We start from the raw sequence: 27,585 nt of genomic DNA on the forward strand, positions 1-27,585 counted from the left end.
TGTGTAAGAAGAGACTTCCATGTGTAGGATGAGATGGAAGGCCACCGCTTTGAGATGCATTGGTTTTATCTACACTGCTATATGGTCGTATCCACTAACATACCACCACTCGGAAATTTTACCACAAAAGTTCCCATGCCAGTAAAGGCAGCTGCTTCCAGATTCCATGGAGCCACAAGACATAGTATTGATTTATTAAATGCAGACCAAAAAAAAAAAAAAAAACCACACAAGGGAGTAAAACTATGCTAAAAGTTTCCAGAAATCCTACATCCCTACTGAAGCAATAAAGGAAATCTACTAATTAAGCCACCTTGAATAGCTTGTACGCAAACTTACAAGAGGAGGGATATCCACAAATGAGATATATACAAACAAACAAGGCCAAAAGACCACAGCTATTGCCTGCTCACAGAGAGAGACTGAAAGTCTCTTATGGCCTCATGAATACTAGTCCTCGTAGGTTTGGTAATGCTCTGCTTTGCCTCATATGAAGCACAAGGACTTGTTGAGGCCACTTTACTTGTAATTAATCGATTTGAATCTAGAGCTTCCGTTGATGCTCCCAGCCTACTGCTGCTATTGAGCATTGGAGCTCTTTTCAATGTAATAACAAGTGGCGGCAGCATTGTACAATCGCCACGTTTATTTTCTGTGCGAACCTGCAAAATAAGGCGCACGCAGAGTCATTACATAAACATGGTGGGTTTGCAGGGCCCCTGCAAAATAATCTAGTGGCAACGAGTGCCTATGATCATTTTTATTCCCTTGTGTGTCTTTGCACACTGAATTCAGCTTAAGGGGCTTCACAGACATGACACCGATCTTATAAAAGAGATCTCCACCCATCCATCCCTCATGGGCCCTGTTCCCAATTATCAATAGAGTGCAAAGGAACACGCTTAAAACAAAGGAAAAGGTTCATGTAAAGTTCAGAGACTTACTGACCACGTCTTTAGCCACCACTGGATTCTCCAACTTGGATGATTCTGCTTCCACCAGCCCACTGATATTATACAGTCTTTGAGTAAACATGTGTCCCTCCACAGCATCATAATTCCGTGGCAATCTCCATCTGTCTTTGCCTGTTTTAAAGCATTCTGTCAAGATCAAACGCAGTTAGTCAGAAAGTAAGATAGAAAATAGAGTTGTCAAAACCAACCTTAAATGTTCTCAAGGCTACCTGAAACCATCTCTGCAGCAGCATCTACTGCTGTGGTTCCAACCCTTGCACCTACAAATCCCACCTAAAAGAAAATTCCAAACAGCATGTATGATGATTCTAAATCATCTAAGAGATATCAAACTCGAATTAAATTGCCTTGCCTACCTACCTGACTAACTAGATAAATCAATAGGTAGGTAGGTAGGTAGGTATATATATGCACGCACACAAACACACACACACACACACACACATACACACTTTTTTTTTTTTGTGGAATCATAAGTATATTAGATTTACAAGATGACTATCCAAAGTAGATAGTCCCAAAGTACATCAACTGAAGATGTCAATATAAGACAAATATACATCATGATCTATTTGGTCAACCTGCATGCAATCGAAGAAAGTTTGATGCAGGGAGTACCGAAAGAAAGAAAATGCAGAAAAAGCCGCATCACCGAAAACTCCATGGTTGCGAACTTTCCATAGTGTCCATAAAGCCCAGTAGCGCACCCATGAGAAGAAAAGAGTGAACTCTGGTCTGGGCAAATGAAGACCAAACAGCCAGAAAAACTTTCCAAATATCATATTTGGAAATCTAGCCCGCAGAAGCTGGATGAGAGGAAGAAAAAACTGACGAGAAGAAGGACAGCTCCAAAAAATATGAATGACTGTCTCCCTGGAAGCAGAGCATCTATGGCAAGTGGATGATGATATATGTCTGCGTGCCAGAAACTGTCCTGAGGGAATAACAGCCAAAAGAACGCGCCACAAAAAGAGCTGTTGTCGAAGAGGAAGCTTCGACTGCCAAAGAGATCGCAATCGTCTTTTCCACCACCAAGATGACCGACATATGCCAGAAGAGATTTGCCCGTTCAGAAACCCAAGGCAATGGCAACAAATGTTTATACAGACCAGCAACTGTAATATCAGATAGCCTCAAGGGATGGCATGAAGAATCAAAAGCGGAGATAGTCCAATCCTGCAAGCGATCTTGAATTTCCAACAGTGGAATCGGCAAAAAAGGCTGAAGCATCTGAATTAAATCACGCCAAAGACGACGATAATGAGATCCCAAGCCATAATGTGCAGCAGCCTGTGGAAAAGAAAGAGGGGAGCCATCAGGATGGATGACATCTCCCACAGAGGTAACACCCTTTGAGTGGAGAAAATATGAACGCCAGGGTTCTTGCACCGCCAGGGGAACTGAAAATGCTTTGGACCAGTGGATGCTCTCAGTGCGGAGAGAGTTGCCTTGTAAGGAGCCACGACCATTCCATTTTAAATTTGAAAGGACAAGCTTCCAATCAGCAAGTAAGCCAAAAATGAGAGGACAGCCCTTAATTTTGCCAGTAATGTAACCAAGAATAAAATCCCAATGAGTAGGTTGCCAATGGCCAAAAGCCGAAGTCGTCAGATGAAGTAACAAATGATGGATCATCGCTGTCCAAGGCTGAGTGCCTTCCAGAAATTGAAGCATCAGTTTACCTTTGTGGGCAAGAATATGCACCTGTAAATTAAGGATATTCAAGCCTCCATGCATTTTAGGGGTACACAAACGATTTGCCGAAAGCAAACGTACACTCTTTTTCCCCTGCTTCGATCTCCAGAATATCTCCAAGATGGTGGACATAAATAATTTCAGCTCCCCCTGAGAAAACCTGATGAGAGGAAGGTAGAACTGAATATAGGCAACCAAGATGGATTGGAGAATCCGTAAACGAACATGCAATGGCCATGTTGCAAGTTTCCAGTATTCCAACTTTTTCTTGAGCTTTGCCAAGACCCAATCTGTTTGTTGACGGCGAGTGACTGTCCATCCCAAAGGATATCCCAAATGCCGAATCAAATGAGTGGAGTGAACTATTTCCCCTGGCCATAGCAAATTATGCCACTGTTTTGAATAGATTTCTGAAAATTGATTTGTAGGCCAGCCGCAAGTGCAAACAAAGAAAGAGCCTGCATCAAAGTAGAGAGATCCTGATGTGTATTGCGAGGAAGAAAAAAAGAATCGTCAGCATATGCCTGAGCAACCAACTGACGTCTATTCTAAATGTCCAATCCATGAAGACTGCCAGTATCAACCAAATGATCCATATAAAGAAGCATAGGATGCGTCGCTATAGCATACAAAAGAGCACTTAAAGGGCATCCCTGCCTAACTGAACGATGCAAAGTCCATGATTCTGAGAGATCTCCTGACAATATACAAGCTGCCTAGCTATCAGCATAAAGCCAGTAAATGATATTCTGCATTTTTTCTCCAAATCCCAGAGCACGCATGGTTTCTTGAATGAACCCCCATTTAATAGTATCAAAAGCCTTAGCAATATCCACTTGCAATAATAAGACATCCTGCTGCGTGTATTTGGCATATTCAATGCCAATATAAGCATTTGCAATGTTATTTGTAATGTGCCTGCGAGGAATAAATCCATACTGTGCAGAATGGAGTCCATCATTCAAGTAACCCTTAATGCGATCGACAACCATTTTACTGATAATCTTGTATATCACCGACATAAGGGTAATTGGTCTCCAATCTGCCAAAGACTGACATAAGTGTTTTTTAGGCAACAGCTTCACTAATCCTTTTTTCCAAGAAGCTGGCATTTGCCTTGTCTCCCAGGCAATGTTTACCATACGCAGCAAAGGTAATTTGAGGGTGTCCCAATATGCAAGAAAAAATTCAACTGTAAGGCCATCCCATCCTGGAGCTTTCCATCGGCCACAAGACCTGATTGCATCAGACAGTTCTTGTTCAGAGAATTTTGTTTCTAGTTGTTGCGCCTGAGTAGCAGAAAGGGTGGGGGATACATGCTGTAATAACCGATGACGTGCATCATACACTTCCATGGCGTGAGAACCATCCTCACCAAATTGAGAGGAGAAATGGGCAACACAAGTCGCAGCCAATTGTGCTCGGGTGGAGGTCCACGTGTCATCTGAAATTAAAGTGCGACATATAGATGCAGCTTGTTTTCTGGAATGTAAACTCTTGAAAAATTCTTTGGAAGAGCAGCCTTTGTCCAAAAGCGCCTATTGTCGTGCCCGTATCTCCCATTTGACAAGCTTTCGATGATCATTTACCTGAATACAGTGACGAGCTTGACATAAAGAATTGGCTTCAGCCAAAGTTAGGGAGCGAAGATGACTAAGCTCGATTAAGGATTGGCATGTTTGCTTAGCATAAGCAACAGTCTGTCTCCAACCTTTCAGATACTGTTACCATAATCACGGATGACTGATTGCATGCGAGCAATAAAAGCTGTCCATGCATAATCCAAGTCAATGAAAGATTGAGGAAAGAGTGGCTGACAGGCCTCAAGTATCAGTGCTTTGAATGCATCATGCTCCAAGTAACTATTATTGATGATAAGCAACCTTCGAAGTGGCAATCTGTCATCGGGCATGTCGTGCAGATGAACTTTGAGCCATAAGGGTACATGATCTGAATATGTAAATGTATAATCCACCCACAATTTGGTCGTGAGAGTATCATAATGAAACGGATCAAGCTGATACCATCGATCCAATCGAGCTTTGTAAGTGGATTGTGCATTATGTTGGAAGGTATACCCAAGGCATCAGAGGCTGAGATTCTTTCCAAATATCAATCAGATTAAGCGTTGCTACAAAATCTGCCCACGAAGACCTCTCAGTAGCAAGCATATGTGTACGACCGGATGTATTATCACCAGGTTGAGGGGCATTATTGAAATCTCCACATATGAATGCTTTCTGTCTCCAAGGGTACAATTTCATTTGTTGCCATATCTATCCTCTAGCCTGAGAGGATTGAGGTGCATATATTGATGCAAATTCAAAGATTTCACCCTGAATAAAGCACTGCATAACTATCCATCTGCCTTGGAGGTCATTAAATGCCATGACTGGCTGCAAATGATGTTTCACAAGAAAAAGTACACCCGAAAAGGCATGGTGGCCAGCATAAAAAATATCATAACCAGCATAATGGCCTTGCTGTCCAGCGTAGTGATGTTGATTGTGTTCCTGAAGAGCAACGATATCTGGCTGCATACGCTTTAAATATGCCCAAACCATCTTCCACTTCTTAGGGTCACACAAACCCTGTACATTGAGAGTCAAAACTGTGATATATGACATCATATTTATAGTGTATGTACAGTATGAACAAAAAAAGTAGCTCAAGCTTGCATTTCCTCCACAGGGTCTGCACCCCGATCAGGAGGAGGAATATCTATGAGACGGGTGGCTAGCAAGCTAGCAGCCTCTTCTTCGGGAAACAGAGTACGACCTGCAGTTACAGTAGCCCAGGTGATGCCAATTCCAGAATTTTCTTCCGGGGTATGCCCACTGGAGGAGGCGCCATTCCAAGTTCCAGAAGGCACAGGACGCCTGGGGATAATTGTCCTGCGTGGTGGCTGAGAAGTTTCTTGAAGTGTCTTTTCTTTTCCTTTCGGTAAAGAAGTAGAGGGATTAACCATAGCTACATTCATATTAGAAGAGACTGGCACTTTGCCTTTTTCTTGAGGCATAACAGGAGTCTTTATACTTTTGTTTTTAACCTCTGAAGGACCAGGAGTGTCCTTATTTTGCATTGGGATGGGCAAGGCATCAGGCGGCATCTTATGGAGGACCAGAGGGCATTGAGATGCCATATGTCCAAACTTTTTGCACTCAAAGCATGCGCCTGCAAAAAGACCCCATTTGAGTCTGAAAAATGCACTCCCCATGGAAACATTATTTATGGTAACAGCATAAGATTCCGGAGTGGGCTGATCTGTGTCCCATAAAATACAGAATCGATTTGAGTTGCCATTTGGTCTAGGAGGGCATACAACCTTTCCTAGAGATGCTGTAATTTTAGGTAACAAGGAGGCCAAACATTGGGGGAAGTCCACCACTTCTACCCAAACAGGACAGCGATGCTTAATCAAAGCCTGATAGTCTTTGGTGGGGGACCATGGCAATACATGAACCATCTGTTGTCCATAGAAGAGAGGGGAGTGCTCTAAAAGCGTTTGCTTATGGTGCTCATCCACCATAATGACCTCAAAGAAACCTCTTGCCACATAGTGGACTTTGCGAACAAAACAACCACCCAATGTCCGTGTTAACCAATTCCCGACATCAGCAGCAACAGGCATCCTGCCTGGAAAAAAGATAATCATAGCATGCTTCGCATATTCTCGAATGGGATCTATGATTTCATCCACATCCACTGCAAGCCCCACCATAGGAACAGGATCTTTCCAATTCTTGCGTGTATCCTGAAATCCTTCATGCATTACCTCATAGATCAGCCCAGCCTCTGGCGTCTCATGCACAGGGTCATCCTGACCCACAGCCTGCTTTTGTTTTTTATGAGCATAATATTTTGTAGGAGAAGCCATGATGTTCTCTCTCTCTCTCTCTCTCACACACACACACACACACACACACACTGAGAAGGTGATGTACAGAGAGGAGAAACAAAAGGCAGAAATCGACTGGTTATGTCATGGCCCTGTGAAAATGGAGCAGGACAAGTGTGGGCATGGTGGTTGCAGAGTCAAAATATTTTATGATTCACATGGGGGGTGCCCGGACAGTGTTTAAGATGTGTGGACATCCCTAGGTGTGAAGGGGGGAACTAAACATAAACTTTTAATGTTTATTGGAGTTTGCCCCTAGGCCTTAGTGGCCCTAGGAACTTATTAAGTTGGGGCCCTAGGGATTAAATTGGGGAGGAGTTTTCTCTCTCTTCCCTCTCTCTCTTCCCTTTTTGGGGAATCGTGTAGCAAAAGGAGAGGCTTCTTCATGCGCTTGTGATCTATCGTGGAAAAGCTGAAGAGAAAGGAGAAGGGCGACTGATTTGCTGTGGCTGTAGCTGTTTTTCTGAGCAGAACCAGCCGTACAGCACTGTACGGCCAGAACTGGGCACTCTCTCTCTCTCCCTTTCTCCTCTGTTGCTGGCGGCGCACAGGACAGCTGCTGGTTTGGCTGCGCAGAAGCTCTGTACAGACTGTACAGACAGTTTTCCAGCAGGTACACCTTGTACAGCTGCCGTACAGTGTACGGGCAGCAAGGTACAGAAGGTACAGGTGCAGGCGGCGCTTTTCTGGGTGCTGGACAGACCTGTGTATGCTGACTCAGGCTGGTACAGAAGTGGACAGCAGGCTGTTTATGCTAGTACAACGCCTGGCACGTATCCCGAGGCGGTACAGACGGGTACTGTGCTGATTTTCAGATCTGTATTTTTCAAGGACAGCATAGGAGTGAGCATCAGGAGGAGGATACAGGCAAGAGCAAGCACACGTGTGAAGCAGGATTGTGGATTTAAGTGCCTGCAGGCACAGATTGGCGCTGTTGCTTCCTCCAGTGTTGTTTCACGAGCTGAACTTGGTAAGCTCTGTTACTGTTCATCCATCTCTCTTTCTATTGCTTGATGTCTGCTGCAGGTATGTGTTATCTGGCTCCTTGTGAGAGGAGGAGTATGGCAGATTGACAAGGGATTAAGACAGAGATTGAACAGCACATGTATGTTTGAGCTGAGAAGATGTATTATGCTCTTGAGTTATGCCAGATGTATGCCCATGGCTGGCCTGCTTTGTGAACTTGGCTGATCAGAGGGAGGCACAGTGCGTTGCTTGAGGACACAGATCTGTGTGCATAGATCCTCTGTGCTGAGAAGGATTTGTGGGCAGTCAGATTGGACTTACAGGTGTAAACTCTTGGCTGGTTTTTGTGTTGTACTCAGCCATACATATTATTTTTAATTGAATAAAGAAATACCGCAAGGGGCGCCAAGCTTTGGGGCCAACAGGTGTCGTCGTGTTTTCAGATTTGGGCACTCTAGCCCAATCTGTGTTTGGTTTCTCATCTAGACTACAAGTGGACGGGTGATTACTCCTACCGCACTCTGGTTTTCTATCAGAGGCCGGTTTCAAGGTTCCGTCCCCGGGACCAATCATCAACTTTCTGAAGGGGGTGAGCTCGTGGTTGCTTTGGAGAAAGCCATCGCTGAAAATTCAGCAATCATGTCTGATACAGAGGAAGAGTACTTCTATCAAGAAGAAGAAGAGCAAGAGTCTTCTCCTGAAAGAGATGTATCTGAGGATATTTTTGCAGGAGAACAGGCTGCTGATGTTGAGCCTTATGAGGATGTAACACAGCCAGAAGATGTGCATGGTAAAGAGGATGATGATGCTCGGTTCAAAGATCGCTTGGCTAGTGTTATGGATACTTTTATGCAGCTCACACAGAGTGAGAGATTTGCTGAATTTTTGAGATCTCGCTCAGAGCCCCGCACAGAGCCCCAGAAAAAGAAGAAGAAGGTTCGTTCGAAGAATCTTTCTCAAGGTCATAGTGGTACCACTCCACAGGATCCATCTCCTGCCCAGAATCCGAATATGCAGCATGCTTTTGGTGCTAACCCACAGAGTTCCTTCTATGGACAGCCACCTATTCCTCAGCAGAACATGCATCCAGGGTACTTTGGTGGTGGCTCGGTGTTTCAATCCATGACTGGGGGTTATCCTCAGGGAGGCATGGGTATGTATGGGCCTTTTGGAGCCAATTTTCAGCCTGGCATGCAAGGGAATATGTATGGTGGTATGCAGTCCGGTATGCAAGGAAATGTGTTTGGAAGCATGCAACCTGGGATGCAAGGCAATATGTTTGGTGGCATGCAGCCAGGTATGCATAGTGGAATGTATGGAAACATGGCTGGGATGTATGGTATGCCTGGTGTTGGAATGGGAAATGTTGACCCAATGATGGGTATGAATGTTGGGGGCAGCAATCTTACGAAACCACTTCCATATGATAATCTAACGCCTATGGGCAAGGCGAAGGATTACAAGGAAGGGGGAGCTGCAGTGAAGTTTGACACTTTCAGTGGGGCCAAGGATAAATTGAAGGCACTTACCTTTTTACAGCAGTTTGATGCTGCTTTTTCTGGTGGGAATTATACAGAGTCCTCAAAGGTGAGGAAAGCTGCCACTTTTCTCAAGGGCAATGCTTTGCAGTGGTGGTCTACTCTTCTTTTGCAGGGCATAGCACCCACCACATGGGTCCAATTCAAACAGGTTTTCTCTTCTGTATGGCTCACATCTACATTTGAGGTGGATGTTATGACCGCATGGCACAAGCTGGATGCTTCAAAGTGTGATAGTTTGGAGGATTATAACAAGAAGTTTTGGGAAGCTCTACTCCCAATGACTTCTTATCGTGCCGTGCCATTATCTGAGCAGGTTGAGAAATATTGTTGTGGGCTGCCCAAGGAGGTACGAGATTACTGTATAAAGACAAGAGTAACGAACATGTCACAGATGATTGAAAATGCTATGACAGCTAATGCGTTACTCACAGGTGGTTCATCTGGGTTTAAAGGCAGTAAGAAATTGGGCAAGAAAGCTGAAAAATTTGGGCATGCTTCTCGTGATGCTAAAGGGTCTTCAGAGACAAAGTATAAGAAGTTGCCAATGCCCAAAAGGACTTCTGAGGAAAGACAGGCTTTGAGAGATGCCCAAAAGTGTTTTTACTGTACTGAAGAGGGGCATATGTCATTCAATTGTCCCAAAAGAACGTCCAAGAAGGACCCTGACAATAAAGGAGAGCCCAAGCCAAAGAAACAAAAGCCTTCTGCAGGCTTAGTTCCTGATCTTGTGGGTGAGCAGCTAAGTGGTGAAGCTACAGAGTTGTGCAGGGCATGGGGCAAAGTGAGAGATCAGAATGCTTTGATCTTCTTTGACACAGGTGCTAGAGCCAACTTCATTTCACCAGATTTGACTGGCCGATTGGGGATTCGCGCAGAGGAGATGGGGCCGTTACATGAGGCAAATATGGCTTGTCCAGGGTATGCAGAACCCGTTACTCCTATCATTGGGAAGCTTCGGCTTCATTTGCAGGGTTATGTGGACAGCGAGGAGTTCTTCATCATGCCTTTGGATGGCTGTGATGTTTTGTTGGGGATGCCATGGTGCCACAGGGTACATGCGGTGGTGGATACTTACAATAGGAAAATTACTTTGACTCATAGAGGGAAAGAGCATGTATTGGATGTAAAACTCAAAGGGGAATCTGTTCCTATTGTATCCGCTTCGGCGATTTCATCAGTAATCAAAAAGCATCTTTCCGCGTACTTGATTTATGTAAAGGATGCACAGGATGATGAGTCTAAGTCTAATTTGTCAATGTTAGATAAGGACAGGGCTGATTTCTTAAGTGGGTTTCAAGACTGTTTTTCCGAGTCATTGCCAGGAGAATTACCTCCTGAGAGGCCAGAAGATCATGCCATAGATCTGATTCCTGGTAGTACTCCACCGAATAGACCGCCGTATCGTGTTAGTGCAGCCCAACAGGAAGAGATTATGAGTCAGGTGCAGGAGCTATTGAATAAGGGGTTGATTCAGCCTAGCTCATCACCCTTTTGCTCACCTGTACTCTTAGTGCAGAAGAAGGATGGTTCTTGGCGCATGTGTATTGATTACAGGGCGCTGAACAAGAATACCATCAAGAATCGATTCCCCATACCGAGGATCGATGACATCTTGGACCGCTTACAGGGCTCCACAGTTTTTAGTCGTATTGACTTGAAAAGCGGGTATCATCAGATACGCATTAGACCCGAGGATGTGCATAAGACAGCATTCCGAACCACATTTGGGTTGTATGAGTTCTTGGTTATGCCCTTTGGTTTGACAAATGCGCCTGCCACATTTAACAGAATGATGGACAGGATTTTCAGGCCTCATAGAGAGTTTGTGGGCACATTCTTTGATGATATGATTGTGCATTCACGAACTGAGGAAGAGCATAGAAGGCATTTGGCCATTGTGTTTGCAGAACTCGGAAACCATAGGTTGGTGGTTAATGGCAAGAAGAGTGAGTTCTTTTTGCAGGAGATACATTTCTTGGGGCATATTGTGTCTGGTCATGGAGTCCGTATGGATCCAGCAAAGGTGGAAGCAATACTTAATTGGCCAGCTTTGAGGACCGTGCATGATGTACGCAGCTTTTTAGGATTGTGTTCCTATTACAGGCGTTACATACGGCACTTTGCTGAAATTGCTTCGCCTCTTCATGCTTTGACGAAGAAAGCAACTCCGTTTAGATGGGCTGATCGGGAAATTACAGCATTCAAAAAGCTCAAGGAAAAGCTTACTTCCGACCCAGTATTGGTGTTACCGGACCTCCGAAAGGCTTTTGTTGTCCAGTGTGATGCATGTGGAAGTAGCATTGGTGCAGTTCTCATGCAAGAGGGACATGTGATAGCCTATGAGAGTAGAGTTTTGCAAGATGCCGAGAAGCATTTGCAGGTGTATGAGAAAGAGATGTTGGCTGTAATTCACGCTCTTTCTACATGGAAACATTACTTGCTTGGGGCTGATTTCACTGTGCAGACAGATCATCAGACCTTGCGATATTTCCTCACGCAGACTAAGCTTTCAGAGAAGCATATGCGTTGGGCAAACTTTCTGTCAATGTTTCACTTCCAGATTGTGCATGTGGAAGGCAAAAAGAATGTAGTGGCAGATGCTTTGTCACGCAAGCCACAGGTCTCTGCAGTTTCACTTGCTTATCATCATGAGCTTGATGAAATGAAAGAGCAGTATGCCCATGATGAGGACTTTGAAAGGTTGTATGATCAGATGTCTGAGGGTCAGCGGCATGAGCATTACACTCTCAGAGATGGGTTTTTATTGATGCATGGCAGACTGTGTGTTACCAGGCCATTGCGACTCAAGGTTATGATTGAAAGTCATGCTCCACCGTATGCAGGTCATAGAGGGATTGACGCCACGGTCAAAGCAGTGGAGACTTTCTTTTATTGGCCAACCTTGAGAAGAGATGTTGATGCCTTTGTGAGGCAATGCATCGTATGTCAGAAGGTAAAGTTTGACCGTCAGAAGACACCAGGGTTATTACAGCCTTTACCTATTCCGGATAGACCTTGGGAGAGCATTGCCATGGATTTTGTATTTGATCTTCCACGGACACAAACGGGAAATGATGGCATCTGGACTATCATATGCAGGTTCAGTAAGCAGGCTCATTTCATTCCCGTGAGGAAGACAATTAAAGTGGATCATATGGTGAAGTTGTTCATGGCGAACATCTTCAAGTATCATGGCTTGCCTACGTCTATCATTAGTGACCGTGATCCACGGATGACGAGTTTGTTTTGGAGAGGGTTGTTTGACAACATGGGTACAACTCTCAAGTTTTCATCGTCCTTTCATCCACAGACAGATGGTCAGTCAGAAGAGGCTAACTCTACAGTGTTGGATCTTCTCAAGTGTTATGTGTCAGAGCACAAGCAACAATGGGAAAAGTATCTTCCTTTGGTGGAGTTTGCATATAACAACACTGTACATAGCTCGACAGGCAAGGCGCCTTTTGAGATTGTAGAAGGAGGGAAGAAAGTACCACCCATTTTGCATACAAAGGATAAGATCTTTGAGGCTGATCAGTATGTGGAGAGCTTGGATGAAGCTTATCGGAGAGTAAAGTTGGCCCTCCAGAAAACTCAGCAGAAGCAAAAGAAAGCCGCAGACCGTCACAGACGTGATTTACAGTTTGCATTGGGTGATTGGGTTCTTTTGCGCTTTGAAAAGGCTAGGCTCAAGAAGATGAAGGGTAAAGAGCGCTTATTCCCTAAGTTGAGCATGCGATATTATGGGCCTTTTCAGGTTTTGGAAAAGATTGGTGAGGTAACCTATCGTTTGAAGTTACCAGATCACTGGAGGATTCACAATGCTTTTCACGTGAGTCTTCTTAGACCTTTCCGTGGGGATGTGCCTGAGGATGTATCAGATGAGGCTCAGCCGGAAGTTGAGGAACTTGATGAGGTTCTGATTCCAGAGCAGATACTGGCACATAAAGAAAGGAAGATACGAGGTAAAGTTTCCCGTCGCTATCTTGTGAAGTTCAAGAACTATTCACCGATGGATGCGAAGTGGATGGAGGAAGGTGACTTAACAGATTCACCTCAGGTTTTGCAGCTTTATCTCGATGCCTTTGAGTTAGAGCCGACTCTTATTGTGGCTCATTCAGGTTCAGCAGAGCATGGGTCTGGAGCATTACCTGATGCTCAAGAGGGGGGTAGCACCTCCACTCCCTTGATACAGACAGGCTCAGATGACATCTAGAGGTCGCTTGGTGCTGATTTTATCTCACCCGAAGGTACTGAGGCTGATAGTACATCTGTTTATGGGACTTCTATGATATATGTGTACTAGTCACATGGAGATTTTTGTGGATATGTATGGTTCACAGTGGTATACAACTTGGACTATTACTATGCCATTGGTTTGCAGTGAATCTTGATACAGGTGTATGGCTCAGAGAGATTGGGACGCTGATCTTGCCATATTGTATATTTCACTTTGGATATTTTGATGCATCACCAGAATGCAATCGAGGACGCTTGCCATCTTTCAAGAGGGGGGTATGTCATGGCCCTGTGAAAATGGAGCAGGACAAGTGTGGGCATGGTGGTTGCAGAGTCAGAATATTTTATGATTCACATGGGGGGTGCCCGGACAGTGTTTAAGATGTGTGGACATCCCTAGGTGTGAAGGGGGGAACTAAACATAAACTTTTAATGTTTATTGGAGTTTGCCCCTAGGCCTTAGTGGCCCTAGGAACTTATTAAGTTGGGGCCCTAGGGATTAAATTGGGGAGGAGTTTTCTCTCTCTTCCCTCTCTCTCTTCCCTTTTTGGGGAATCGTGTAGCAAAAGGAGAGGCTTCTTCATGCGCTTGTGATCTATCGTGGAAAAGCTGAAGAGAAAGGAGAAGGGCGACTGATTTGCTGTGGCTGTAGCTGTTTTTCTGAGCAGAACCAGCCGTACAGCACTGTACGGCCAGAACTGGGCACTCTCTCTCTCTCCCTTTCTCCTCTGTTGCTGGCGGCGCACAGGACAGCTGCTGGTTTGGCTGCGCAGAAGCTCTGTACAGACTGTACAGACAGTTTTCCAGCAGGTACACCTTGTACAGCTGCCGTACAGTGTACGGGCAGCAAGGTACAGAAGGTACAGGTGCAGGCGGCGCTTTTCTGGGTGCTGGACAGACCTGTGTATGCTGACTCAGGCTGGTACAGAAGTGGACAGCAGGCTGTTTATGCTAGTACAACGCCTGGCACGTATCCCGAGGCGGTACAGACGGGTACTGTGCTGATTTTCAGATCTGTATTTTTCAAGGACAGCATAGGAGTGAGCATCAGGAGGAGGATACAGGCAAGAGCAAGCACACGTGTGAAGCAGGATTGTGGATTCAAGTGCCTGCAGGCACAGATTGGTGCTGTTGCTTCCTCCAGTGTTGTTTCACGAGCTGAACTTGGTAAGCTCTGTTACTGTTCATCCATCTCTCTTTCTATTGCTTGATGTCTGCTGCAGGTATGTGTTATCTGGCTCCTTGTGAGAGGAGGAGTATGGCAGATTGACAAGGGATTAAGACAGAGATTGAACAGCACATGTATGTTTGAGCTGAGAAGATGTATTATGCTCTTGAGTTATGCCAGATGTATGCCCATGGCTGGCCTGCTTTGTGAACTTGGCTGATCAGAGGGAGGCACAGTGTGTTGCTTGAGGACACAGATCTGTGTGCATAGATCCTCTGTGCTGAGAAGGATTTGTGGGCAGTCAGATTGGACTTACAGGTGTAAACTCTTGGCTGGTTTTTGTGTTGTACTCAGCCATACATATTATTTTTAATTGAATAAAGAAATACCGCAAGGGGCGCCAAGCTTTGGGGCCAACAGGTGTCGTTGTGTTTTCAGATTTGGGCACTCTAGCCCAATCTGTGTTTGGTTTCTCATCTAGACTACAAGTGGACGGGTGATTACTCCTACCGCACTCTGGTTTTCTATCAGAGGCCGGTTTCAGGTTACAATAAGCAGACACAAAGCACAGGAAGCGAAAAAACGGGTCGCAAGGAACAAGATGGAAGATGCAAAGAGCAGGTCGCAAGTCGAAGATGAGGAGGCAATCAGGTCGCACGTTGAAATCAGGACACACACACGAGAAGCTTACGCAGGCAAGCAGTACGCAGGTGAGAAGCGAGCAGGTCGCAGGCCAGAAGCGAACAGGTTCTCTCTCACACAAGCGTTACGCAGAGCGAGCAGGTCTCTCTCTCTCTCTCTCTCTCTCTCACACACACACACACACAGAGAAGAAGAAGAAAAAGAACATTTTATTTTTACTTTTATAGAGAAGAGGGACTTTTGGGTTGCCTAGTTTACCTTGTTAGGAAAGCAATTTGCCATGTGACAAGCCATAGTTGGTGAGGTCGGCAAGGTAGACAGGAGGTTGAAGAGTGTGCATAGAGGGGAAGGGCGGGCTACCAGTTTCTAGGTGGAAGTGGGATTGCCGGAAAAGTGTGCGCAAATTACCAATTAGAAGAAGGGGGGTCGGACAGGAGAGGGGTGGTGTAGACTACTTGTGCCTGTGCTAGGGTTTGCAGAGATAGAGAGACAGGAGCGCAGTGGAACTCAAACACAAGCACACACAAGTAGTCCTAAATCCTCCTGTATATTTATGAACAAGAAAATGTATCACAATTTGTGCTCAAATACAAAAATGAAACGCTCAATGTTCTCAGCCTGTAGCTGCAGATCGTTTCCCAATGCAGTTAAGCGTCTTCACCACCTTCCACCTGGAGAATACAAGATGCTGGACCGAATATCCATCTGTTTTATATGGAGGGGCAGGTGCTGGTCGGCCTGTTGCTACTGTCGGACTGCTCCACATCTTGCTACAAAAGGTGTTCACATATAGTTATGTTGCCGCCTGACTTTCCCACACCTGTCCAGGCTGCCTAGGACCCTACTAGAGTTTTTGCCACAATGTATGTAAGGAATGGAAAGGGAAGTCAATATGAGAGGAGGGGAGATCCTTGACCAACACTGAATTGGAAGGGGAAATGACGTGTGCTGGGAAAAGGCTGAAACCAGGGAGGAGAGAACTGACACAGGGAAGGAGAAACAAATGAACTAAGGGAGGAAATGTAAGAGGATGCGACATGCGGTGTATGCGAGCAACACTCACAAGAAATAGGACCTTCCGCAACACAATTTAACCTCAAATTGCACGATAATAGAGATGGAGAGCAGTACTCTATAACTTGTGTAATACAATAAATGGCTAAGCCCAGTACCCATGTGCTCCTATGAAGAGAGCTTGGATGGCTACTTTGGAATTGCTTAGACAAAAGGCGGTATGCTAATAGAAGCTAGGGTGCAAAAGACAACGAGGTATGTAACTGGTGAGAGGATGGGCTAAAGTGACTGTAAATATAATGTGTGAACCATAGTTACGGAAGCAAGAAAATGGAGATGGAAATGGAAATTCGAGGGGGGGGCTTGAAATGGGGAAACGTCACATCAGCAAGAAAGATGCAAAATAAGAAGGATGGAGGAGAAGAATAAACACATGGAGATGTAAGAAATTAGAAAAGTATATGATTGAAGATTGAGAGAAACGAGATTGGTGAGGAAAAAAGAGAATGGCTACTCCTCATCCTAGGAGCCATACATAAATGAGCTAGCCAGTGCCTAGATGTTACAATATGAGAATGGAGCATTGATAACCAATAGGAGAAACAGCCATAACAAGGGAGGAGAAACAAGCCATTTCAAAAGGAAATTGGGAAACGAAAAAACGGTGGGCCAGGTGGTTATACGTGGTGAGGTTGGATAGGGCGGATGTCCAAAATTCAAATCATGTTGGGCCCCACTGCATGCGTGTCCACTCAGTATCTGGCATGTCAATGCAACCTTTCCGTCTGCAACAGGGCATGGGTGGTGGGCCAGCTCACATGTCTCAGAGCTTGTAAAATCGAAACACAGCAGATATCTGCAAATCATTTTTTGCCACGAAGGTGGGGCGATGGTGTTTAGGTGAGATGAGTTTCTAGAACTCCCGCCACATAAAAGCACATCAAATGCAAACGGCTACGACAACAAGAAATGTCATTATTTAGGCCTGAACATGGAAATGGCAGCAACGTACCCCTACCTTGTTGGTTGGAAGCCTCTCAGGATTGCCATATTTGATTATGGTCCAATCAAAAACATAATCAAACTGAAACCCTGGAAAACCCCCGAGAAAACAATATTGGTAAGTTGGTGTTTGATCTCACCCACAAATAACATTACATCTTTCTATAACACATGGAACTAAAATTATCTATCCAATTAAGTTACTCCAGTAAGGCAAGAGTAGCCAAGACTTCAGGCTGGCTGGGCAGAGTGCCGGCAAGTGCTGAACAGCAGTGCTTTGTGGGTGGCGAAGGTGTGGCTGTGGGGGACCAATGAGGGGTCTCAAATGGACAAGCCAGGGTAGTCTACACAATGGGACTGTGTGACTGGTCACAGGCATTTAAGGCCCCACAGCCAGCCATTACGCTGTAGGAAACAAACCAGTGTGTAGGTTGAGTCAGGAGAGGGCAAAAGCTATTAAAAACGACCCCAATCTAGAAACGAAGGCAGGCTATGGCTACTGTTAATCCGTGAGGAGACAAGGGCAATAGCAGGTCATAATTAATAAAAAGAAGAAATCAAAAGCAACCATGTGCATGCACACTTTCTGTTGAGAACAGCTATATAAAACTGGTGAAAGGTGCACTAACCTTCACGAATAAATAGATCCCGAAACATTCTCTTGATATACGCATAGTCGGGCTTATCACTAAAGCACAACGATCGGCAATAGTGAAAATAATTTGCAAATTCCCCTGGGTAAGTTTTGCATAGTTCCTACAAAAGGAATCAAGGACATCTCTCTCTCTCTCTCTCTCTCTCTCTCTCTCTCTCCCAGCACACACACACACACACACACACACACACAAAAGTATACCTCAATAGAAGTGCACGTCTTATTTTCGCTAATCTTTTCATACTTCAGCTTTTTGTTTGCAGCCTTTAAGCCCTGCCAAGGAAGACTGATATAAAGAGCTCAAGGAGCCCATGAAAAAAAGTTCCTGGATGGTTAGGTAAAATCCTCGGAAGGTATCTCTGTTCATATATCCCCTGCTAATTCTAAAAAAACTGACAAATTTTTACCTGCCTTGTAAAAAATACAAAAGCACGTAACCAAGGGACTCCAAATCATCACGCCTACTTTGTTCTGTTTGATGCCAAAAAAGTTAGAATACATAACAACCATTTAACGCTTCTGCTTTTGTGCAATGTGAAAAGTGATTACCAATTCCAAGGTGTGTGTTAATACTCGCATAACGTGCTGTCCCCGTCAAGTTCTTGTTCTCTCTGCATTAGCTAAAATGAAAATTGAATGGAAAGCAACACATGGATAAATTTTTCAAAAAAACTAATCAATCTATGCGGGCACGTATGCACACAAACAACGGCCACGCAGGGAAAAAAAAGGACATGCCAGGGGCAGGGGGAAAAGAAAATAAGAAAGGGAGGGAGAGGAAGATGGAAGAGAGGGGGGGGAGGTGGGGTGTTTGTGTGTTATAAATAATAACAATCCAAGCACTTAGCTGCAAAAATGAGGAAATGGAAACAGTCATATTTGAGCGGGCCAAACAGGGAAATGTCACAACAGCAAGGGAGATCCAAGTAGGGGAGCCAAAAATGGCATGGAGCGATCAAGTGGCAGCAAACTTATGAGAAACAGGGAAACGGAAACAGCACAGCACCAAGGAAGATGCAACCATGGGAGAGAAGAGGAAAGCAGCATGAACAGGAAACGGGCATGGAAATGTACAAAAACAGGAGAGAGAAGGAAGGGAGAGTAGGAGAAAGGAGAGAGAAGAAAAGAAAGGAAAAAAGGCTGATTTGGGACTGGTGAGTTTTATAGGTGAAAGGATACGTGGTATTGTGGAAACCCCCAACAGCGGTAATGGCAAGGAAGAAACTGTTCCAGTTTTTGAAAGGGCCGTTTCCAAAACTGGAAAACGCTGAAACTGCTGAAATGCCCAAAAGGTGTTTCAGAACCTGGAGACCCCAGAACGGCCCACAAACCCCATATGCTTCAAGCCTTTCCCATGGTTATGGATGGTGGGAAGGACACAGTAGCCTGTTGTTGTGAAGCCACACTCTTGAGTAACTTAGGTTTAATATATTTCATTGGGTTTTTGCTTTATGCTTCAAATACCTGTAAGGGATATGTTGATGTGATACTGGATCTCTATACTTCTTGGCAAGCCCAAAGTCAATCAAATAAACCTGTATTGATTTCAAGCTGATCAAGACTTTCTCTTTCTTTGATACACACATATACACATGCGTGCATGCTTTTACATACATATATACATTCAGAAAGACAAAGCACAATACGTACATTCTCATACAATACATTTCATAATACACTCAATAAATTCCACACATTCCCACAGACAAACAAACAGGGAGGCATGCATACAAAGCAACTTTAATAGCTAGCATTTCAAACAACCTGATTCGCCCTCCGCCTGAGACCCATTAAAAAATTGTCCGGTTTGATGTCCCGGTGGATAAGGCTCTTGGAATGCACGTACTCAATCCTATTGATCTGCATAGACTAAGTCCGAATCAATCTCTATGCACATAAATTCTTTTGGTAGAAAATGCCATTCTTGTTTTTATTCACAAAAGGACAGCAGACAGTTGTCATACCATTTGATCTGCAAGCATGAGCACTGTTTTGAGGGAGAATTTCCGGCTACAAAAGTTGAAAAGATCCTCCAAACTTGGTCCCAATAAATCGAGCACCAAAATATTGCAATCCGTTTCTACTCCATACCATCTTACATTTGGAATGCCCACTGTAAACATCAAAGGACATGCCTTAATATACTCCCAAGATGACCATCTGAGACAACCTACACCCTTCTACAAGAGGAGAGAAACAAGCCCATACTTCCGCCTTGAAGAACTTTGTATATTTTCGCCTCATAAAATAGCTGTGGATGACTTGTTTTGACAGTTTCCTGTTATCATATTAAGCAGATACATAAATAAGAACAACGAAACTAAGCATGATGGCTTGCACAATGATAACATCATGATAGGTAAAACGCAAAAATACCATTTGATTGGTAAAGAACATCACATACATTGTTTATCCCATAAAACTCCCTGAGGAATCTAAAAACCTATTTTGAAGGTCGAAACTGCTCAATTTAAGATGCCGATAATAATCTTTCACTTACCTCGATCAGATATAGGTATACAGATACATGTAAATTTATTCTATTTACAAACACACACACACACACACACAAAGTACGTAAGTACAAAGACTAAGCAATGCCCCACATAGGAGTGCAGGTTCTATGGGACCACAAATGCACTGCATATATGTGTGTGTGTGTGTGTGTGTGTGTGTGGCGAGCTCAAATGGTGCAATTTTGTTGGCTCTTGTTTCTCTTGCAGAAAGTTTGGGCACATGGCAACGGAATGTCCATTGGTTCTTTTGCAGCCGCCGGTAGTGGCAATGCCACCTTCAGAGGTTGTTCCTGTTGTACCCGTGCAGCAACAAAAGGGGAAAAATGTGGTGCAGGCCCCGAATGTCACAACAGATAAGGAAAAAGTAAAAATTGGCACGGCAAGCCCTCCTATTGCAAAAGGGAAAGAAAAGGAAAAACAGTAGCCAAATGCATGGCAAATAGCTAAGAAAATTATCCCTCTTAGACGAAGACTTCGAGTGTCTCGTAATTGGACACAAGGAATCTCTACAATGGGGCAAACTTCTAGAGTGTCTGATATCTTGGGCAATGTTGAGGTGTGGGCAAAATGTGGGTTGCTATTGTGAGGGGTAACCCCTTGTTTCCACAAACTGTGTCAAATACTGATGTATCTATTGGCTCTGGCAATCTTTTACATGCGAGCAATGTTCACGATGATATTCCACTTTATGCATTGCATAGTGATATAGGGAGCCAGGCAGCCATGCAAGTTAAAGGGTAACCTATTTTGCTTACACTCTTTGTACATATGTATATACAAATCAAATGCTTTACATATAATGTGCAAGGCCTCTGTGATGCAAATAAATGGAGGCTTTTTTGGTCTTATGTAAATTCTATGCAACCACATAGTTTGTTTGCAAGAGCATAATCAACATGCTTTTTTTGGTAAAAATGGCGTTTTCTTTGGTTATCACATCTTTTAATGTGGGAAAGCAAGCCTTTTCTGGAACTCTTATTGCAGAGAGTCATTGTTGACTATGGCAAGTGCTATGTTGCTGACGCTAGGCAAAGAATTAGGCCAAGGCACAAAATTGTGCGTGTTAAGAAATTTGATGGCGCATGGACATCCACAAAAATGGAGCTTGCTACTGAATGTGTCAAGCATCACCAACACGCGCTTTCGGCAAGTAATGTGTACAAATTGTTGCTTCCTTCCATATGGACCCAGCCTCATGCCGATACTTTATGGGGATTGCATAAGAATAATAAATGGTGGAAACAAAGGCTTCAACTAATTTGGGGTTGTAAGCTGCCTCTCAAACAACATCTACAACACTTCCATTTTTCTGGCAAAACGACATATCTCCAGTGATAGATGTTGTAGATGTGGACGACATGCAAAGTCTGTTCCGCATTTTCTTTGGCATTGCACGGAGTTTAGGAATTTCTTGCAAGCACTAACTCACAATCTCCGAGGACGTTTGCCATCATTCAAAGGAGGAAAACTCTTTTGGATTTTTGGTGTGTTGCCATCTTGCATGGCTAGATTTGACACTTTCATGATCTGGATGAGATACTGTGATTTGGAAGGCTAGGAACCATATTATGTTTCGACAGCCTTCTCTAGATGCTTATGCTTTCTTTTGTGCCAATCTTCACTAGTCCCTACATGACTGTCGACAGCTCAAGGCTATTGATACCCAACAGTTTGAAGTCTTTTTCAACACCCTTCTCTAGATGCTTATGATTTCTTTCGTGCCAATCTTCACTAGTCCCTACATGACTATCGGCAGCTGGAGCCTATTGATACCCAACAGTTTGAAGTCTTTTTCTACTGTTTCTAGCTTTCTTCCTTGGATGACTTCTCTCTAAAGTACATCCTCCCCATGTATATTGCTTCTTGGTAGTAGAACACTACTTTTCTTACTAAAAAAAAGTGTGTGAAGAGAGAGAGAGAGAGAGAGCATAAAAAAATCTCTCTCTCTTGTGTGTGTGTGTGTGTGTGTTAAGAGAGAAAGAGAAAGAGAGAGAACGTTTTTAAAAAATGTCTAAATTTGTTTATATTTTAATGAATTGCATACACATTGTGGCCTCTCCCTTGTGCAAGGAAAGACATCAAATTTACTATTGTGCAAGTTGACGAGGTTGTGGGCCATGGCCTTACCAACTTGATAGCAACTTCCTCCTTTGTCTCAACATCCGTGCCTGAAATAGATCAAGAAAATGTGTTTGATGAAAATTTGAACCAAGAAAAAGTGCAAGGAAATGGCTTGCGAAAAAATTGCTAAACTAAAATCACGGTATAAAGAGGTAACTTATTCAATGGTACACTGCATTGCAAAACTGCACTATGTGAGTGTGTGTGTGTGTGTGTGTGTGTGTGTGTGTGTGTACACAAATTAATTTGTGTGCGCGTATGTACACACACAAATTATATATATATATACACACCCACACATACGCACTGAAGTGCTATGTGACACACTGCCTCACCAACAGTGCTACATTTGCAACTTTTGTACATCAGTAGAACCTTTTCAGGATTTATTTGTCGTATGTTGTGACCCCATTGAGCCCTAGTTTAGGGACATGTCAAGCATTCCGGTCATCCTAGGGTAGGTGCATTGTAGAAGCATTAAATATCCTAGGTTTTGGCTAGCCTTAGAGCCAACCATAATAGGGCTCCCACAAGGGTTACCAAAGAGCCACATAAGAGGCTAGCATGAGCCTTTAGCATGGTGGCTAGCCCATAGCCGTTGCAGCCCATAGGCCAGCTGGCCAAAATAGCCACTCTAACCCATAGGCCAATCAGCCAGCAGCCAAAACCCCTAGCCATGTGTGTGAAAAGCAATAGCCTAAAAGCTTTTTCAATAAGTCATGGACATTTTCCAGCAGGCCAACAGCATGATAACAAACCGACTTGCATTAGGTGCTCATATATAAGTAGCCCCTCAGTCCCTTGCATAAATCATCTCGTTCTATCATATTTCGGCAGTGAAACAAAGCAACTATCATGTGCGCTTGAGTCCTAGGACTTGTGCATACATCTTCCACCACAGCACTTCATTGTGCTACAGTCCAAGGCGGCAGAAGAAGTCATCTTCAGCATTTAGCCATCAACCCTGCATCCCCTCAGCAGATCTAGGTGTGCATATTGGCACCTGATGTAGCAAGGTTGGTTGCCCAACACACTAAGTGGTGTCTCTTCTTTGGACAGTATGTCCGCAGTCCTCAATGCTCGTAGCACAACACACGTTCAAATACACAAAATGGAGTGGAACACAACACAAGCGACAAGATTGCAAAAGGAACAAGAAGGCTAGTCAACACTTGACACTATTACATGCCCTTCATTGTACTGTGCACACTCAACAGAGGTCTCAATAAGTAGAACGACACACAAGCTCAAGTCGATGACAAGTGACTACAACACCCGATGCTAAGGCTACAATGTAGTATGAAGGATGAAGCATGAAGGATGTCCTTCAGGATGAGTCGAGGGACCATATAAGCATTCCTACAAGGCGTGGTGGAATCGGTGGAGTCTCCAATCTTTGGTACGATGCCCTCAGAGTGGAGGCCTTTGGTAGAATCTCCTATGTCTGGCAGATGCCCGTTGGAGTGTCGATGCGGTGCCTTCAATGCCAGTGCGTGCACCTCTCATGTATCCGTTGGTGGTGCACCTCCGCTTCTGGATGGTTCCTCTAGGGTTGACCCACTGGGGCAATGTTACAATGTCACAGTGTGATGCTGTTACAGTGTGGCGGTGTGACGCCCAGAGATGGTCCGGCCCAATATGGGCACCCTTGGTGGCTATAGTTCTCCCACCACTAGACTGCTCACCGTCCTCAGTGAGGCAAAGAAGAAGAAGCATATGTTGAAAGCAAATGATTTAATTCTCACACCTTGAAAGGAGAGAATGATCACACCATGAAAAGGAGAGAGATATTAAACTGCTGTATGGAGGGGAAGAGATTGCACCATGAGATAGCCACAGCCTACAAAATTTTCCTTGCATAATTTTGGTTTTTTTCCTTTTTCTTTCTCCACCCCCACCCCCCCCCCCCCCCCCCCCCAAAAAAAAGGAAGGCGATCGGGAAAGAAGTTGCTGGAGGATGAAAAATATTGGCAAAAAGGACTTACTATCGAGGAGGGAAGAGCATGAGAAAGCATGTTGGGGGGTGTTTTTTTTTTTTTTTTTGGAGGGGAGAGAGAGAGAGAGAGAGAGAGAGCATGAAGAGTTGCTAAGAGGGAGGTGAGTAGGAGGGGTTGAGGGGGAGGCAAGTAGGGAAAGCCGAGTAGGGGGGGGGGAGGCGAGTAGGTGAGTGGAGGGGGGAGGCGAGTGGGATAGGTGGAAGAGGGAGTCGAGTGGGATAGATGGAAGAGGGGAGTCGAGTGGGATAGGTGGAAGAGGGCAGTCCAGTGGGACGGTGAGTGAGGGGGCGACTCGGACAGGAGAGGGGGGGCAAGTTGTCATGTGCACAGAGTGTATCTACCATGTGCAACAGGCACACAAGACTGGCTTTGAGGCTTGGGATAGCTTGGAGCCAAGCAAGCAGATTGGCGAGCTTGGCTGGTGATGGACTAATGGACAGGCATCCATGTGTGGACGCCCGGTGACCAGCCAAGAGCCTATAAAAGGGTGGCCAGGGTCAGTCAGTCAGAGTCTCGCAAGGCTATGCCAGAGCTCTACGGTTAGGAGCCTGGATCTAGTGCAGACGTGCACCCCCTTCATGGTTTTATGGCTTTGTTTTGCAGGTTTGGAGTCTCGTTGCAAGTGTGCCCTACGAGGAGACCCTGGGGATTTGACAGTGGTATCGCTAATACTACAGACGGTGAGACAACTTCGTTTTTTTCTCGGTTTTGTTGTTTTTCTTCGAAAATCTGTGCAGAAGTAGTCCCAGCTCACTACTACCGATGACCGACTTGTGAAAGGTCGTGGACGTAAGTCCAATCAACCTATCCCTTTGAATAACGATTTGGATATGGCCTTCAGACTTTTGAAAGATAAAGTCAAGGAAGCCCCTACCTTAGCATTACCCAATCCTAGTCGGCCTTATGTTCTTGAGACTGACGCGAGTGACTATGCGATCGGGACTGCTATATTCCAAGATGGTAGACCTGTTGCTTTCGAGAGTCGAAAACTGGACGACACTCAATCTCGTTGGCCGACTCTTAAGAAGGAGCTTTACGCTGTCATTTACGCTCTCAAGGTTAGGAGGCATTATTTATATGGCTCCAAGTTTGTGGTATTGACTTATCATCAGGCAATCAAGTATGTGTGATGCGGATGATTTGAGAGAACGAAAGGCTAGATGGACAGAGTTAATGCAAGATTTTGATTTAGAGATACGCTATTGCAAGGGGTCCATGAACAATGTAGCATATGCGCTTAGTCGGATCAAAGAGGTGAATACTTTGTCATTCACCCAGATTTCCACTGACTTATTTCAGTCATTGAGAGGACTTTGTAGGACTGATAGTATTTTGGTCCATATTGGGAGAGGATCTAGGACGCGATCTCATTGATTGACCAAGACTTGGTGACTGATCAGCCTACGATTCAAGCTACGGGAGGCCAAGATGATTCGGAATGGTTTACTGTTCCGTAATGACAAAATTTATGTCAGCAGGTCTCGGACATTAGGTCCAAGATTCTTAAGGAGTGTCACGACGCCCCTTCTGCTAGATACCCGGGGGCCGGTACACAGGACATTAGCTTTCGTAAAAGACACTTTCTATTGGCCAAAGATGAAAGGGTATGTAGAAGATTATGTTCTCAAGTATCAAATTTGTCAAGCAAATAAAGCTGTACGCTTTAGGCAGGCGGGGTTATTGCATCCTTTGCAAGTAATAAAGTATTTCCATGGATTTTATTACAGAATTGCCAAGAACACATCAAGGCCATGATTCTATTTGGGTTGTGGTAGACCGCTTGCCAAAGATGGCTAGATTTTTACCTACACGAGAAGACTATTATAGCTACGCAATTAGCAAGGCAGTTTATCGAGCAATTGTTTAGACTGTACGGTTTACCGCAGGACAGTCAATGATAGGGACTCTAAGTTTACAAGTGACTTTTCGAGGCTTGTTTTTGAGAAGTTGGAAACAACTTTGAATTTGAGTTCCTCGGATCATCCTCAATCTGATGGCCAAACTGAAAGGGTGAATCAGACTTTGGAGAACATGCTTCGTGCATACGTCTCCAAAAGACAGGTTCATGGGAGGATTATCTTCCTATGTTAGAATTTGCATACAACAGTACTAAGCATACGAGTACAGATTTTAGTCCTTTTATGCTTATGTAAAAGACAAAGGCTAAACTTTCAAGCTTCAAACTCAAAAATTAAAATTGTATCTCACCTCGATTATGGCTTGCCGAATGTGGCGATAGATGAACTCGCCCGAGGTTTTCTTCCCCACCTTTCCGACATCCACGGCCCGCAAGAATTACGTGCGAAGAGGGCAAGATACTAGAATGTTGAGGATGCCCCTCTTCTTTCTATCGGTCCATCCGTCCGAGAGGATGGAACACCCATACTTCACTCATCCCGCTCGGACGGGCTTGAGAGTCTTCTGATTCTCTCCTTTTCTTCATCAAGTGCCTTCGTGCGCATGTCGTTGTAGGTGATACCATGCCAAGGGCCATGGCATGGTCCTACTTCGACAATGGCCCTCAGTATCCTTTGCCATTGAGGAGTTTTGAGAACACGAAATGCGAGATTGCACTCAATGACCGTGCGTGCAATCTCCACATTTGCGTCTTGTTGCTTTGCTCGGACCCAAGAGAGAGAGGCCACATTTGCTCCAATGGAACCTCCAAGAGTGGCTTGCCTCTTGTGTGGAACCTCAAACTCACTTGGTCTCTTTGATGAGGGGTTGGAGTTGGTGAAGGGGGAGAAGGATGAAGACGATGTATCCCTTGCCGGCAGGATGACTTCGTCTTGAGCGGCGGCAACGGCGGGAGGGGGCTCTTCCACTATCACTTGCTTTGCCAAGCAAGGAGTACTTCTTCACAATGCCATCGGAAATGTCTTGAGGGATCATCTTGCAAAGTGCAATTTGCTCCCCCATCTCCGAGAGATGTGCAAGAACCATAGTGGCACTACTAGTGTAGGCCTTGCCACAATACTTGCAAGTCCACTTCCATGCCCCCGACTTCCCCTCATTCTTCTCATGGGTAATGGCATGCAAAGTAAAGGCTTCATGCTTCTCTCTCGTGGTGAAAGAGGAGAGAAGGGTCCCGGGAGAAGGAAAGGGAGAGGGAGGGTGAGGAAGACTCAAGACTCAAGAGGGAGAGCCTAGAGGCTTGAAA

General features: G+C 44.6%; 1 protein-coding gene across 2 annotated transcripts in view; it reads right to left on the reverse strand.

Moving 5' to 3' along the window:
- Nucleotides 1-300: 300 nt before the first annotated feature.
- The window catches only part of LOC147638321 (serine/threonine protein kinase HRR25-like), a 60,190-nt gene continuing 32,905 nt past the window's right edge, over nucleotides 301-27,585 (reverse strand). Inside the window, exons 2-14 of one of the 2 annotated variants that reach the window (XM_086798249.1) lie at nucleotides 22,435-22,475; nucleotides 20,000-20,069; nucleotides 19,756-19,904; nucleotides 19,556-19,651; nucleotides 19,256-19,326; nucleotides 18,341-18,402; nucleotides 18,199-18,262; nucleotides 17,993-18,077; nucleotides 17,766-17,892; nucleotides 17,147-17,226; nucleotides 1,184-1,247; nucleotides 949-1,100; nucleotides 301-662 (exon numbers count right to left, since the gene is read on the reverse strand). In XM_086798249.1, coding sequence (XP_086654375.1) covers nucleotides 399-662; nucleotides 949-1,100; nucleotides 1,184-1,247; nucleotides 17,147-17,226; nucleotides 17,766-17,892; nucleotides 17,993-18,077; nucleotides 18,199-18,262; nucleotides 18,341-18,402; nucleotides 19,256-19,326; nucleotides 19,556-19,651; nucleotides 19,756-19,904; nucleotides 20,000-20,069; nucleotides 22,435-22,475 — 1,325 coding nt within the window. In that variant the 3' untranslated portion in view covers nucleotides 301-398. The remainder of the gene's footprint in view (nucleotides 663-948; nucleotides 1,101-1,183; nucleotides 1,248-17,146; nucleotides 17,227-17,765; nucleotides 17,893-17,992; nucleotides 18,078-18,198; nucleotides 18,263-18,340; nucleotides 18,403-19,255; nucleotides 19,327-19,555; nucleotides 19,652-19,755; nucleotides 19,905-19,999; nucleotides 20,070-22,434; nucleotides 22,476-27,585) is intronic. The other variant, XM_086798248.1, reaches the window with a different exon arrangement.

Source organism: Cibotium barometz, chromosome 5 (genome assembly GCF_041138505.1).
Source record: "Cibotium barometz isolate CiBa-2024 chromosome 5, ASM4113850v1, whole genome shotgun sequence".
Taxonomy (NCBI): Eukaryota; Viridiplantae; Streptophyta; class Polypodiopsida; order Cyatheales; family Cibotiaceae; genus Cibotium; species Cibotium barometz.